A 15,091-nucleotide genomic window follows, 5' to 3' on the forward strand; every position below is an offset into this window, starting at 1 on the left:
CAAACCGAAATCAAAACCACAAGCGAAGCCAAAAGACCCGGCGACATCCTCAGTGACAAAAGCGACGAAACGATGGCAAAAATCAAACTAAAACTTCCACCCATGAAAATCATAATTCAAACGTTGAAATCAGCACACAGATTTTGCCCTACGCATATGCGTAGAAACAGTGGTGGGCATTTAAATAGTTCTAAATATTGGAAATATATCACAGACTAATGTATAAGTTATTACAGTTTTAATTTCAGGCAATCAAAGTCAACACAAATTGGTTTTAAGAATAATTCAACATTAATTGTAATTCTCATGCTGCTGATTTAGTTCGAATTATCTACTTATTATGAGAAGTGAATGGTATTGGCATTAGTCATATTATTTTGACTGGAAGTGTGCCACCACCACCAGCAGTCTTTTGAGACCAACCAGAGAACCCGAACACCCCCTCCGATTGTTTCGTGTGTATACAATGGCAACTATTGAAAATACGCAAAGCCTCTTTCGGCATGTCCTTGTGCTGCTTCTGTGATTCCGATGCTCTGCCTTTGACCCCCGGAAAATTCCCAAATTGCGCCCGGAAAATAGGAGCTCCAGAGCTCCTCCCTGGCCGCCGAAAGTTCCGGCTGAATGGGACGCGTGTGCGTTTTGTTTTATTGCCAGCTTGGAAACGCTGCCAAGCCGTTTTCCACTGGGTTTGCTTAGGGCAAACACTTTCCCCGCTCCTTTGTTGGCCCATTGTGTGCGGGGATAATCGAAGCCATAAATAACAGGCGCGAAAGCTTCGCGTTCCCGGCCTCTCCCCCTTTTTTTCGCTTTTTTTTTGCATTTTTTCAGGGCTTTTTTTTTGCTGTTCACATGGGGGATGAGGTGTACGATAACAAAAGTGCCAAAAGTGACAAACAGCAGGCGACCGTCAACGCCAAAGCCACCCATTGGCCAAAGCCAACTCGTTAGTAAATCCAATTTGTGCGTGAATGTCAACAGTTTCGGTGCAGTCACAGTTAGAGTTACTATTACTGCCACGCCCCCCGTTTGCACGGGGGCGAAAATTCCGGAAAATAGCAACGGCCAACTGGCGGCAAAAATCGCGTGAGCTGACATGTGACCGAGTTTCGGTGCGAGTTGAATTCGATTTGAGAGCGTTTTTTTTTTTTTAAATCAATTAAAAATTTACATTTCATTCACACAATAAATAATTTGCATAATAACCGAGCGCATACACAGTAAAAGCATTCGGACACACAAACTCACACGTAGGCTCGCATAATTAAACGTTTAATGTATGCACGAGAACAAAAAACAACGAATTCCATATGGCTCGCATTTTATAAACAGTTTTCAATTAATTACAGCATTCGGCCAAACAAGGCATTTTAAATTCTGGCCAAAATGGAGCTGCTGCATCAGATGCATCAACAATGATTATTGCATACATTTCGGTGCTGCTTTCATAAATTCATTTGGCCAGCGCTCTTTAAATGAATTTATAACTTTGCAATAAATCGGATACCATATAAAAGTATGTATCTATATTAAAGAATTGGGAATCCAAGGCCCCGCTGTCGTTGGATTGACACTGCAGTGCAGGGCAAACATAAATCGAGGCTGTCTGTGATAAATTTAGACCCTCCGGCGACAGCTAAAGCCAGACAAAATGTCTTCTCGAGAGATATTTCTCCAGAATCTACAAATGCAGTCGGCTCCAAAGGGATTTCTGCGGCATATTCCCCAAGGTTTCCGGAATTCTACGGACTCCTTTGAAGCCGTCGCCCATTCTCCTTTTTCCACCAGAATGTCTGGGTCGGCGTTCATGTCAGCGTTCTAACAAAGTATCTAGCCATACCAATTTGGGGAAATGGCCGCAAGTGCAAAGACAGCAGGCACATTAAAATCTGTTTTAATTCCACAGTAAAAATACTGACCAGCAGTCGGAATGCAAACACTTGGGCAAAGCAAAACAATTGCCCGAAAACCAGGCAAATCAGTTCAAGGAAATAAAACAATATTTAAATAAATCAAAATTAGCATCAGCCGCAAAAGTGCTGTGGAGGAAACAAACCCAAAGGCAAAAGCAAACTGCAAAGGCACAAAAGTACGAGTATCTACGAGCTACAGTAGGGACATCTGTGTGTGTTCGTCGTGTGTTGTTGTGCCTGTGAATCGAGGCATGTTTTACATAATACAATTTCCATTTGCCGAAAATAAAACACACGACTCTGGCAACGTGCTAAACAGGCTACAACAGACTACCAGTAGTCCCAAATCCACACGATTCGGATACATATGTATCTGAATCTGTGGTGGGGGTATCTGTTTCTGTATCTGCATCTAGAGCAGGAGGCTGCGTGGCTCCAGCGTTCGTCATTTTAAATACCAAATATATTTTGATTCCATTTTGGTCAAGGCCCTGGAAGCTTCATCTTCCTCAATCGGTTTGCGGTTGCCTGGCCACAGTCTGTTCTGGCTCAAATTGACATTGAGTTATGGCCCAGTTCCAATTCAAATGCCACAGTATCTCCGCTCGGACCGGAGTTCCTTTCTTTTTAAATGATTTTCAAATTGTACTGCCCAGCTAGCAGTGGGCAATACATGCCCGACAGCATAGCAAATAAACAAACGACATTGGAATAAAAAGATGATTTATGTTCATTTCAGCTACCTACGCACCAAAGACTTTAATAAATTCCATAAAAAATGATCATATTTAATTGCCGGCCAGTCGAGCAGTCGACCACCAGTCGGGGTTTGGGGCGGAAAATGTTAATAAATGTCAAGACTGTTTCCACTCAACTGACAAAATGAGCAACGAGCTTGAAGTTGACACCGACTGTCCACCGCAGACAACGTCATCAGCGCAGAATAAAATAAGATAACCCAGTCAGTCCAGACCAGCTAGTGGATGGCGTTGCCCCGCCATAATTTGACATAATTTATGAGTTTTCAATTTATCATCTCGCAGCTTCTGGGATAGCTGCACTTGCATCCGCAATTTGCCTCGCCTTTCGCCCTGTCAAAGCCAAAGTCCGTTTCGAAATGTCAAATGTCAATGCTGATTGTGCGCTGCCGAAACGAAACTGTGAGATCCCAAAATGCATCTGAGGCACACATGTTCCGGCTCCCACATAGCATTAGCGTCTGAGCCTGGCCTGTTCTGCTTCTGATCTCTGTGGGAAGTGGCTCCCCTTCTTCCGCCTTCAACACCCCACTTCACCCCTCACTTCGTCACCCATAAAATATTGCCACTTGTCATCGATGAAGCGCCGTCCGTCCGCCTGTCGCGCATGTTGTTCTTGTCATTAAAGTCGTAAGCACTGTCACGTAGCTATCAATTCAAAAAAAAATCGCATTAGCCAGCAGTGGAATCTACATGCTGCGGGCACAAATTCAATAGAAGTACTTAGTCGTGCAGCGAAACAAAAATCATATATACGTACAGCAAATTCCTAGGCCTAATTTTCTTGGAATTCGTTTGATTACTGTCCTTGTTTTCACGAAATTTCAGCTAATAACTTCTAAAGTGACATATTTTAGCCCAAACTTGAGGACAATATAAGAATTTAAGCTTGGAAATGTTAAGTAAACATATTGCCTTTGTTACTCACTTAATTGGAATTCGAAAAGTTTTATTTTATTGAAATTTATGTTACTAAGTTACATATTTTACATTTGTGAGGTCTCTTTTTTCACAGTGCTTTTATCTGCTGATTATGTGCTAGATGGTATGCATTATGTATGTGCATATTTATGACAACTGTCGCTCCAGCGACTTGACTGCCGCTCACATCATTGGGAATTTAGGGCCCGGAGATGGAGATTACCGGGTCGTAAAACCCGACACTCAACTGCGTGTACGGTTAAGTTGGCCGGGCAGATAAGAAGGCTCAGAAGACTGAGAAGGCTGAGAAGGCTGGGAAGGCGAGCACTTGCCGGGCTGCACATAATTAGCGGTGGCCACTTAACTAACACTCGTTTTCCCTGCCTGCCACTACTAAATGTCAACGTAAATTTGCATTTTTAAGACGCATAAAGAGGGCTTACAAAGAAGGCAGCCGAAAAAGGTAAGAAAGAAATATTCACGGGGTATCCAACCGAAAGGTAACAAAATGCAAAACATGCGCAACAGGAAGCAGGAAACAGGAGCGCGCGACTAGCCGCAGGACTTAAATGCTTTTAAGCCGGCGACACTGTAACGAAACAGCGAAAAGTGGTTAAGGAATTGTCGCTCAAGCCCGGGCGACATGTGCATTTCGATGGATACGGATATTCTGTGGCTCCACCTTAAACGCCATTTCAAAATGCTCGTGCAGCGCAATTGAAGGCAAAATCAATTACAACAAAGCGGGCCTGAAAAGCATTTTAACGACAGCATTCAGAGCTCGCGCGAGCGGCTTTCATTCAATCATTTACATAAAATTTTATTTAACAAGCGAATTCCAAAGGCTTTCATTTTTAATGCAGCCCCCCTTTCATTCCGCCCGTATCCCAGATTTCCCAGGACTCTGTTTCCAGGACTCTCGACTCGACTCGACTCCCCAGCGATTGCTGCCACAATCCGTTTGAACATGTGTGTGAGTGCGTTTGAGGCGTATATGCATATGGCATGAAACTTCATTATGAGTGCTTCAATATTTCTGCAAATAAAATGCCAGTCGAAGGCAAATTGAAAAGCTAGAATGGCTGAGGGTCGAGCGAAAATATTAGCATACTTGGGGGCGCAGTCAAAGTTTGTTTGCCGAAACAAATTAACCTTGAATATGGCACATAGAGTCCTGTCAAAACGAAGCTGGGCTGAGGAAATTATGCAAATGTGCTCGGCACACAGCAACAACAATGGATGTCTCCGATAAGACCGGTGCTATACTAAGAACACTTCTGTCTGCCCCTCTGTCCGCCAGTCCGTCTGTCCAACTGACTGACTGTCATCATTGTGGCTTTGGCTTCTGGGAAAATTTATTAATTTTAAGCAGAACTCTGGAGACTTTGACGTCAGCTAGCTGATAAGCAGCCGCACGCTTGACAAAATCAATAATGGCAATACTGCTCTTGTTTCAGTTTCAGTGTTCAGTGTTCGGTGCGCCGTTCCTGTTGGTATTTGCATGATTAATGAAGCCACGTAATTGATTACAGGACCACGCCCAGGCCGAGCTAAAAAAAAAAAAGAAAAAGAACCAGGAAAAAAGCAACACAGGAGGAAGAAACAAAGGCAAAGCCAAAGGCAATGGCAACTCGAACTTTCGCATGATTTTGTATCATCGAAGGCAGCAGCAAGGCACACAGCTGATTGATGCGTCTGTGGTCGGGACAAAGGCACCTCCATCGCCATCGCCACCGCCGCCCACAGCTAGTGAGCACCACATCCCCATCCACATTCCGACCGACTTCAGCCGGCTCCTCCAGACCCATTTTCATCTCGATCTCCAGCATCATCGGTGGTTTTGGGGCGGAAGTCGGGCATTCTCATGGCTGGTTATTTATGCGTAATTTCTATGCACACACGCAGAGGCGCTCCGGCTCTTCGGCTCATCGTCCTGGCAAGGGAATGGAATGGAATGGGAAAAGGAGATTTGGCTGGGCATCCTGGATGGCGGCCACTTCAGTACCAAGCCCGGCCCAAGTGGTTGACTTTCGCTTTGTTGGCCCGCCTTTGCCGTTCGTGAATTGGAGCTTTAAGGGACTGGTGTGCTCATACAGGCGCACAATCATCAATCAAAATCAAAAGCCAAAGTACTTTTGACATTAATTTATTCAAAAGGGCTACAAGCTCTTTTCAAACTGCACAAACGCACCGCAAAATGTGGGTTGGTGCGATGGTGGGGGACGGATAAAATTCGGAGACCTTCTCACTCGGCAAATGTGACCACTTGACCATAATAGTTATTTAATTTCAAATCGATGGCATGCAAATTCCTCTGCATATTCGGCAAAAGTAAAAATAATCTAATTAATATTTATGAAAGCAGCGACGACGCTCTTTGCATAAATCAACAGCATTTGAATAATAAATACGAATTATGCATTTAATTAAGATTTGCCACAAAAATCCACATTCAGCGGTTCGCTGCGATTCGAGGCGGCTGGGGAGCGAGTGCCGGGGCAAATAGCGATTCATCGATTCCATTTCCATTTTCCCCAAAATTTTCCTCCTCTCCCCTGTCATTTTTTGCCATTGTCTACCTGCATGTGTGTATGTGTGTGTGTGTGTGTGTTTGTTCGTTTTCGGGCTAGCGAGATTTTGATTTCCTCAGCTTGCATCAGTCAAAGCGAAGCATCGGGCGACATTCGAAAAAAGCAAACCCAAATCGAACCCACGAACGCCGGGCGTTTTCAATCTAAATGCAAATGCTAGCGGTGTGCTTTTTGTTTCATCCTTGAGCCGCGACAACAGCAACAGCAGCGGCAGCATCATCCGCAGTAGCAGGAGCAATTCAGTTGAAATCGCAACACAGAAAGCCAATTAAGCGACTCAGACATTAATCGAAGCTCGTTGCAGATATCGCAACGGGAGAATCTCTTATAAAAAAGCAAGGTAAATGCAATTCGCCGTGTTTAATGCAAAAATCGCATTTGGTCAACAGCAATCCGCATCAGTGGAATCGTCCTTTTTGCTCGCACTCCTTTACACGCAAATTTTTTGAGCATCTTTATCAGATTTTTATTGTTATTACTTTATTATAATTATATACAAGAGGATTCTCAAAAGTAAAACTATTTTTAACTTGAAATGAAAAATTATTCGAATTTTTTAAAAACGTATTTTATAATTTATAAGAATTATCATATTCCAAAGTTCAAAGTTACTTGTAAATTTTGCTCTGTGTACTCGTTTTGCCCATACCAAGTCGATGCCAATGTAACTGGATGGCCATGTTAATGCCCATTTCCAATTCAATTGGTAATGTTCATGTTGGCTCCATAGTTTCTATTGCATTAAGGGCCAATAAAAATTTACAAGCAACCTACACGAGATTTTCCCACCGGGGGGGGGGGGGAGGGCTTTTCCTCTGCTTAAGTGTGTTTGACATGAGATAAGCTCGTTTTTCCCGGCTCGCCTCATTTGTCTCGTTTACAAAGGCAGCCCGAGCAAATTGATAAATTATGGCACAGCCGCGGACAACGGCGCATTGAGATCGAAAGCAGACCAGAATTGCCGGCAATTAGCCGAGCAAAGGCAATTAGCATTATGGGATAAGAGGTGCCCGAGCCTAGAACAAGTCCATCGCCATCCAGACACTTGAGTTTTGGAAGCGGGGTCAAGGAATGCCAGATCCAACTGCAATTGAGACGTGTAAGGTCAACGAAAGTCTGGAGCTGGAGCCCACGAAAAGCCCAGGACCATTGATATCGATGCGTATGCAAATCACGACGAGCACTTTGGCGGCATTAGAATTACAAATATCCGTGGAGGGGATTTTCCACATTCGCCGGCCGCAAGGGCGACGATTGCTCGAAAGCTGCGACGTGACAACACGCAAATAAAATCGAAGCCTACCCATCATCCGGCAGATACGGCTCGTGGAAATAGATACAATGTAAATATGCAAAGTCGGGGCAAAATACATAAATCAGCACGTGGGGGCGATTCGCTGTGAAATGAAATGCAAACAGTGGCGAAAACCAAGATGCGGAAGCATAATTGAACTCTAAGTCGGAGCTGCGAAGGCGAAGCTCTGCAGCTCCAGACACTCTCTACTCATTAAAGGCAAATGCAATTTACGCCGATAATTTGCAATAATTTGCATACTACGTGCGGTTGGCGAAAGGGAGAGGGGCGGGTGGTGAGCGACGACATTTTCCGCTGCACCTGGAAAACCGACTCGCACAACCAGCCACCCACCACTCGCTCAATTTTCCCACTCAGCTTAGCCGCCCACGTTGCACTCTACGTGCTCCAGCTTTTTAATTGCACGGCTTAGCCGAGGCGCGTTGGCATTTTGTAAATTTCGTTAATTGGAAAATGTGCCAGGATTCATTTTCATCTATTTCCCAAATGCCCCGAACGCCATGCGTCGTGATCCCGAGCGGTGTCAGCTGGCGAACTCGGCTCAAACTGGATTTATTTTATTGCGGGCTAAATGGAATTTCCAAAATGGTTATCGCCAAAAGCGTTGCCATTCGCTTATCCTGCATGCAGGAGTCTCTTCATTATGCACAAGTCGCTCGCTGAATGTTTTCTACTTTCGGTTGCCATCCTGATTGTATTTATCCATAATATTTATCCATTTTGACGAAGCCCTCGAGGTGTGAAGCAATTGTTCGGGCTGCAGGATTTATTATGCATAAAATTGCAGCATAAAGTCAAATAAAATATGTATTGAAAGTTTTATTGTTTGGCAGCCGTTCTGCAGCAGCGATGCCAACGCTTTTCCCACTCCCACCATTTCCCTTTTCCCGCTCACATATTTGCACATAGTACACATTTCATGCGGAACTGACGCTTGTGTGACGCTAGCAGCATTTTGTTTAAAATTGAATTCCTTCAATGCATTTACCTAAATTTAATTCCTTCTCATGCTGCTGCCCCAAAACTTTCTGTTCGCAATTTTTGCCACGCTCCGCTTCGCTTGGTTTTGTTTCGCTTTGTTCGTATTTTCAACTTTGTGTGGGTGATTTTGAGTTCGCTTTATACCATATATGTACATACATATGTATATGCTCTGGGCTTCTATTTGCTTTAATGAAGCCGAACTCTCTGGACAGGCTAGCATATACATATATGGCATATGGCGTATATACGTGCCGACACTGGCTCAGGATCAGGATCGGGATCCTGGTAGGAGGGCTGTTGGCTTTGCAAATATCCTGCGGCTGTAGCGTTTATATGAGAGCTTATTATTCCCTCTTATATTTTGCCACTGGTTGGAAACGGAGCTGCGCAGTGGATTTTGTGATTTGCTTTTTATGTGTGCCACCATATGGGGCAGTAGCCAGGAATCCAAGAATGGGGCCACGCACATGGAAAACTCCCATGTTGGATGCAAGGCGGCAAGAGGCGCTTAGCGAAATTCATGCAAGGATTTCACTGGATTGTTGCCAAGGTTGCTCAGCTCGCAAAAAATATGCCGCTAAAAAAATGACGAGTGGAGTGAGTGGGGAGCAGGAAGTAGATTTAACGTTTTTAGTAATGGATTTATCAAGAAACCGTAGTTGAAATCTGATTCGGTACTGTCAGGAAAGAGCGAAGTGAATTCAACAAGCCAAATTTAATTGGGTAATAATAAAGAACTGGCTAAATATATGTTATAGTCTAAAAATATAATTCACAAGCAGCAAGAAAAATTCTACCAAACTAATGACTTTCTTGGCCTAATTTGTTTTCCTTTCCTATAGCAACGACATAAATCTCAGCTCTCAAGTGACCATCACAACAGCATTCCACTCAAAGATGAAAATTTGAAAGGCAAACAAATCTGTCCCATAAGCAAACCCCGGCTGTCTGTGGATCCTGGCTAGCTGGCTGGGATCTGGATGGGATGGGATGCAATGGAATGGCATTGCGAATTGAAGGCGCAGCTTCCGGAGCACGGACTTATGGCTACAAATCAGAAGGACCAACTTACCCCCGGCTGCTCTTTGGCTTTCCCTGGCTAGCTAATCCAAAGGACAGAGGAACTTTCAAGGCCTTCCAACTGGCAAGTTTAATTTATGTTTTTGCTTGGCCAACAGATAGAGAGCAAAACTTTTGCTGCTCGCAGCTATTGTTCCAATGCACTGACCCGTATTTGCAAAGATGTCTGCATAAGCAATTTGTATCTTGTATCTACTATCTTTGTATCTTGCGGATGCTCCGATGCACTTTCACTTTGCCCCGCCAGACGATGGCAATTGTGATAAATTATATGCCACGCGACCGATCGGATTGGATCGTTTCATATCAGATGGGAATCATAATCAAAACCGAAGGGGGCAGGCTGTACGGCCGACGAACTGTTGCGCCCACTCTCACACACACACACACTGATATACTCATATATATACTGACCACTACAAATGAAACCGCAGTGTGTTATTGTGTCATTAATTTGTGCGCTCTCTTTGTGTGGGAATACTCCTTTTTATTGCTGCTTTTTTTGGCGCTTAAAGTGCGAAAACTGACTGGAATTAATTGATGATCCGCACGCAGCTGGAGTGCGGTATTGGTATTGTTGGTTGATTGGGAAATGGAAAATCGAAAATGGGAAATCGTTAATGAGGCAGAGTGACGCGTTCACATTTCCATATGATTTAATGATTTACTTCGGGGGTCCTTCTATCTGCTCTACTACGCACTTTTACGAATTTTCCGCAACTCACTTTTCAGTCTTGCTGTTTGTTTGCCCGCACTTGGAGTTTCATTTTCATTCGCATTTTCCGCTTTCGGCTGTTATTGCTGCTCGTAATCCGCTTTTGCCCTAAATTTCGATTTCCTTTCGCTTTTTTTTTTGCACTGCAGTTATTTCGAACTTCGCTTTTTCCAGTTCTCTTCAAGTGTTTTGATAACTTGAGTGTATTATTATTTTTCCGGCACGTTGTGTTAATTCGTTTCTTCTTTTTTTTTCGTTGTTGTCGTTGTTGTTTCTGGTGGGCGGTAGGGGCGCGGCACACGAAACGTAAACGATGCGCAGCACTTACGGCGCTCGAGAGTCACGCACAAATGGTCCGCCGCCGCCTCCTATTCCTCTAATTAGCCACATAAATTGCAAGTTGGCCAGGGCCAAAAGAATTCAAAACACACTGTCTAGAGAATCGCAATCCCTGCTGAGTAGTGGTGGCAATAGTGGCAAGCGCCAGCAATGGCACAGATATATGTAGCCAAACACGCTATCGATATATAGAGCAGCACCCGCACGACGAACCAAACGCTGTGAGCCACGGATAAGAACTAAACAACATTCGCAGCTGCCGCTGCTCGGCTGCTGCTGCTGCTGCTGCTGCATGTTGTTGCTGCCGCTCGTTGCTGCTCGCTGCTGCTGCTACGGGGTAGCAACACATGCCGCATATCATTCACGATTTTTCACTTCGGACGGCGACGAGCTTCGGATCACGAGTCCTGCCGCGCTCTCTCGTGCCGCATGTTGCTCGTGCGAGTCCTCGTGCAACATGCGGCCAGGACGTGACCTTTGGCAACTGGTCGAGTGTTGTTTTGGCTCTCGGGCGCGCTTGCAGCCAATTAATGGGCCACTCGCCATGTGATTTATTGGCACCGCTCATAAGTCCCCCCCCCTCTTTGCCCAGACAGGATAAACAAAAAACACATGCATAATTTCCATAAATCTTTTATGGCTGCGTGTAAAAACTTTCGGCTGGGCCAATTATGCGGACCGAACTAGGCACTAATTTGACAGCAAAGTGCCCAAAAGGCTTTATCCCTCCTTGGGGGTCAGCCTAGGTCAACTCTGGCCACCCTCCACTCCGCCGTCGTTCGAATCGTGTCCATAACTTACCACATAATTGAGTTATCCCCCGGTTAGGGGCATGAACAAGCTTTTGTTGTCGTCCTGGCGAAGGATTATCAATGGCCTTTGAGCATTTACTATCGCCCGGTGGTTTTGCTGCTTGAATTGCTCAATTTTGTTCGGGCTTTGATCTGTCGTAAGCTGTGGGTAATGATGCACTTAGCCATTATTGGTTAATTTTAATTGGGCGTGTGACACGCTTTAGACGCTTAAGAAATGTATGCATGCATGGCATCCTGTTTCAATTCTAGGAGTTGTAAAATCGATTAAATGAATTAATATAAATAATAAATTAAATAAATAAATTCTTAAGTACTCTGGTATGCAAATAAGCAAATCAATATATTTACTTAGGGTTAATAATACGTTGATTGAAAATAAGAACAATTACAGCTTTCCATGGTAAAATGAACTTATTTCCCCTTTTAACTCAATTGCCCTTAGGCACATGCAACATGTTGCTACAACACATAGGAATGTTTCAGAACAATTCCATTATTCCGCTCTCTCGCAGCATTGTTGCGTTCGTTAAGTGTTGAGGGACAATGATGAAAGCAACATTTGCTAAGGAAACACGAATATGTTTTCAAATTGCCACATAAAGAAGAAAAGTTTATTGAATATAATTGGTTCATATTTTTAGAAGTTAAATTTCAAATTCAATTAATATACATCCTTTCTCTTGTTATGTTCTTGCTTTCTTTTTTAATTATAAATGAAACTGAAAACTATAATAAAATAAATTCAACTAGCTTATTTTAAATACAACTTTTTTCCAAAACTTGTGAACTCAGTGAACTCAGCTTCCGGCTGGCCATAAAAATATTCGCCACTGTTGGGAAATGGGAACAGATTGTCGCATGGTAATGCAGTTGCACCTGCCAAGCTGTTGCACCTCTAAGCCACCAAGCCACCCAGGGCACTTCGATGGCAGCTCGGCCTCCACTTTTCCCGGGGCATTAGCCTTTTATGCAGCAACGTTGATGTTGCAGCTTCAGCTGCTCGCCCGCGGCAACCTTCACACCTATGCACATGACGCACTCGTATTGTATGGCCACTGCAGAAGCAGAAATGTTAGAAAATAGAAAGAAAATGGCATAGGAAAAGAAAAGAAAAGAAAAGCGCAAATAGGATCAAGGATAACAAGGGCATAACAAATGCAATGCAGGCAAGTGGCATGGGAGCATTGCAAATGCTTTTAAAGCAATACTTGATGCCAGCTGATTGAGTGACTAATGGGCTGGCTTTTAACCGAAGGAACCCCATAAAGGAAGTTTCATTGGGTCACGATGGCTAATTGGCACGTGCTCGCACCCCAAATGCTCCACTAACTCACTTTTAGTTTCAATTTTCATACAAAATATACATGTAACTGAAATGCAATACGTTTTCACCCCAAAAATTTTAATTCCATTTAGAAAATGACACATATTATTTATATTTTTCAATTAGAAGCTTTCCAAAACTTTCCCCAAATTAAATTTGCTGTAAATTAATCATCATTTCAGATATTTCTTTTCGGTGTGGCTATGACATTTGTGCATTTGTCTTGCAGTGGAAATTTGTTTGCCGAGTGAAAAAACCTAGCTTATTTCATTTTAATTGCTTCACAGTCGCAGGACTCGGCACACACACACACGCGCACTCAAAAGGAGAGAAAGAGGATAAGACACACACACAATCAACTAATGCGGTTGTGTGCCATCCTTTTGTCGGGTTGTGTGTGTGCTCATTAAAAAGCGAGGCAGCTACGCAGAAAAGCGACATTTGCATAAAATGCCACTGTGTGTGTGTGTATGTGTATGTGTCCCGAAAGCTGGAAAAGCGTGCCACTGACACACAACTGTCACTCACACGCACTCAGACACAGGACTCTCCCACACACACAAACAAAGTCAAAACTTGCAAATTTTAATGCATCACAAGATTTCAACAACTTCCCATGTCTCACAAGCCGAAAAATCATCACCAGCAGGCTCGTAGCTTGAAGCTGGAAATAAAGAAAATCTCCCACTGTCATGTCACGTGCCTTTTCCCTTCCCCACTGCCATTTCCATGGCCTCCATGGGTTGAATCTGTTCGAGGCACTCATTAAAAGTGCCTGCCGTTTTGGCCCTGGGGCAGCCAGAGTTTTCTGGTCTAATGAAGTTTCCCTTAAAAGGATGGCCCCCTAATCGGACCGAGACCCCGCTATTTCCAGGGTATGTTTGATGTGCGCCACTTGACTGCCGTTAAATTGTCGTTTCCTTTTTTACGCAGCAAGCTGCTTGAATGATTGACAGCTGGACATTGTGGCTGAGTGAATAACTCACAGGCCGACAGGCCGACTGGCCGCTTGATTTATGGGGGCGTGCCCCGGACAGCCGTGCTTTGGCGCTCAATTAAAACGGAACCAAAGTCAAAAGTCACCGAGCGATATGGGAAGCCCACGGAGTCCTAGTTCTAGCTGCGATGGATTAACACATCTCCCGGGGCAACATCTCTCCCGGCGACAACCCTCATGGCAAGGTCTTTTGCTCGAAGGCTGGCCTGTCATATAAATCAAGCATAATCAACGCGAAATGCGGCTTGACTCTCCATAGATGGACTCCGATGCGAGATTCCCGGATAAGCTGCACTCGAAGAAAAAGGGGGTACGCTATCTATCGATGGGAATATTGAAGGAACTCAGTATAGGTATATAGGTAACAATTTGATTATGACTAACTTATGGTCATAACTATCATCTGTTCATTTACTAAATAAATATCAAGCTATTTATTATTGTTGAACTATGGCCACTAGAACTCACCCTCTTTTCTCACTGTGCACGAGAGGGGTGAAGACATCCGCGGGGCGCATAAATCTAAATTACACTGAACCACCAAGGGGATTGCGGCTGCGAACTACAAGTATGAGGGAAAGTCGGCTCAAGATCCAAATCTCCCCCGAATGATAGATAGAAAGTGAGTGGAAATTGCTGGCACTCGTTTGCTTTGTTTGTTTGCTTGTTCGAAATGTTTTCTAATCGGCCAAGGAGTCGTTCGTTCACACCTCCTTCCCGCATGAGGGTTCCTTAATTGCAAGTTATTGATGAGCCCCCCTGCCCACACAGCTCCCCACTTGAGCACCAACTACCCACTAAACATTCAATTTTCAGGAAAACACAGCACCTTTGGCAGTGTGGGAAAAGAAAAATCCGTAATATGAACTGTCAGCAAAATGAACCTTATGAAAAGTCATTGACAGGAGCACCACAATAACGACAGCAGTCAGGGTTATCCTGTGCCCAGGTCCTTCAATAGGTGCGTGTGGGCGTAAACGGCAAAAAGTGAGATGCAGAGCAGGGTCTTCCATCCGTGTGTGTGTGTATGAGGAAAAATCGGAAAAGGGACAAGGGAGCGAGGGAGAGAGAGAGAGAAGGAGGGAGCAAAAAAACAGACAGAGAAAGGTAGACAGAATCTCATTTGCGGTCATGTTGGCGTGTCAAAAGCGGACAACAATGACAACCTCAGGAGCAGAAACCAGAGCGGCAACACCAACACCATGGGCAACAACAAGGTTATCAGGCTTTTCCACTTCCACACCATATGGCAACCATTTGCCTGCACATTATAAGAAGGAGCAGCCAAGGCGGAAATATTGCTCCGTGACGGGGATCAATGAACTCGATATACCCTCTC

General features: G+C 44.2%; 3 protein-coding genes across 6 annotated transcripts in view; 1 reads left to right on the plus strand and 2 right to left on the minus strand.

The window, feature by feature from the left end:
• side (sidestep) overlaps nt 1–10,847 on the minus strand; it is a 62,395-nt gene extending 51,548 nt beyond the window's left edge. For 2 of the 4 annotated variants that reach the window (NM_001260406.2, NM_079806.4), the window contains exon 1: nt 9,555–10,847. The gene's annotated coding sequence lies outside the window, so the exon portion shown is untranslated. The remainder of the gene's footprint in view (nt 1–9,554) is intronic. The other 2 variants (NM_001144645.3, NM_001260405.2) reach the window with 2 other exon arrangements.
• Nucleotides 10,848–12,235: 1,388 nt separating this feature from the next.
• Nucleotides 12,236–14,309, minus strand: CG44290 (uncharacterized protein). Its single transcript, NM_001300632.1, has 2 exons — nt 14,221–14,309; nt 12,236–12,486 (listed from the first exon to the last, which is right to left on the minus strand). Exons 1-2 carry the CDS (start codon nt 14,268–14,270, stop codon nt 12,327–12,329), a joined length of 210 nt encoding a protein of 69 aa, NP_001287561.1. The 5' UTR covers nt 14,271–14,309; the 3' UTR covers nt 12,236–12,326.
• On the plus strand, nt 13,677–14,210 carry CG43447 (uncharacterized protein). Its single transcript, NM_001260407.1, has one exon. It carries the CDS (start codon nt 13,772–13,774, stop codon nt 13,967–13,969), a length of 198 nt encoding a protein of 65 aa, NP_001247336.1. The 5' UTR covers nt 13,677–13,771; the 3' UTR covers nt 13,970–14,210.
• Nucleotides 14,310–15,091: the final 782 nt, after the last annotated feature.

This window comes from Drosophila melanogaster, chromosome 3R, assembly GCF_000001215.4.
Source record: "Drosophila melanogaster chromosome 3R".
Taxonomy (NCBI): Eukaryota; Metazoa; Arthropoda; class Insecta; order Diptera; family Drosophilidae; genus Drosophila; species Drosophila melanogaster.

Excerpts from the sequence above, each read along its gene's own strand:
- CG43447 (NM_001260407.1), top strand. The coding sequence starts at position 13,772 with ATGGGGGCGTGCCCCGGACAGCCGTGCTTTGGCGCTCAATTAAAACGG.
- CG44290 (NM_001300632.1), bottom strand. The coding sequence starts at position 14,270 with ATGCGCCCCGCGGATGTCTTCACCCCTCTCGTGCACAGTGAGAAAAGA. Across the intron at positions 12,487-14,220 it reads GTGCACAGTGAGAAAAGAGG|TGGCCATACAATACGAGTGC; the intron begins GTGAGTTCTAGT and ends CTGCTTCTGCAG.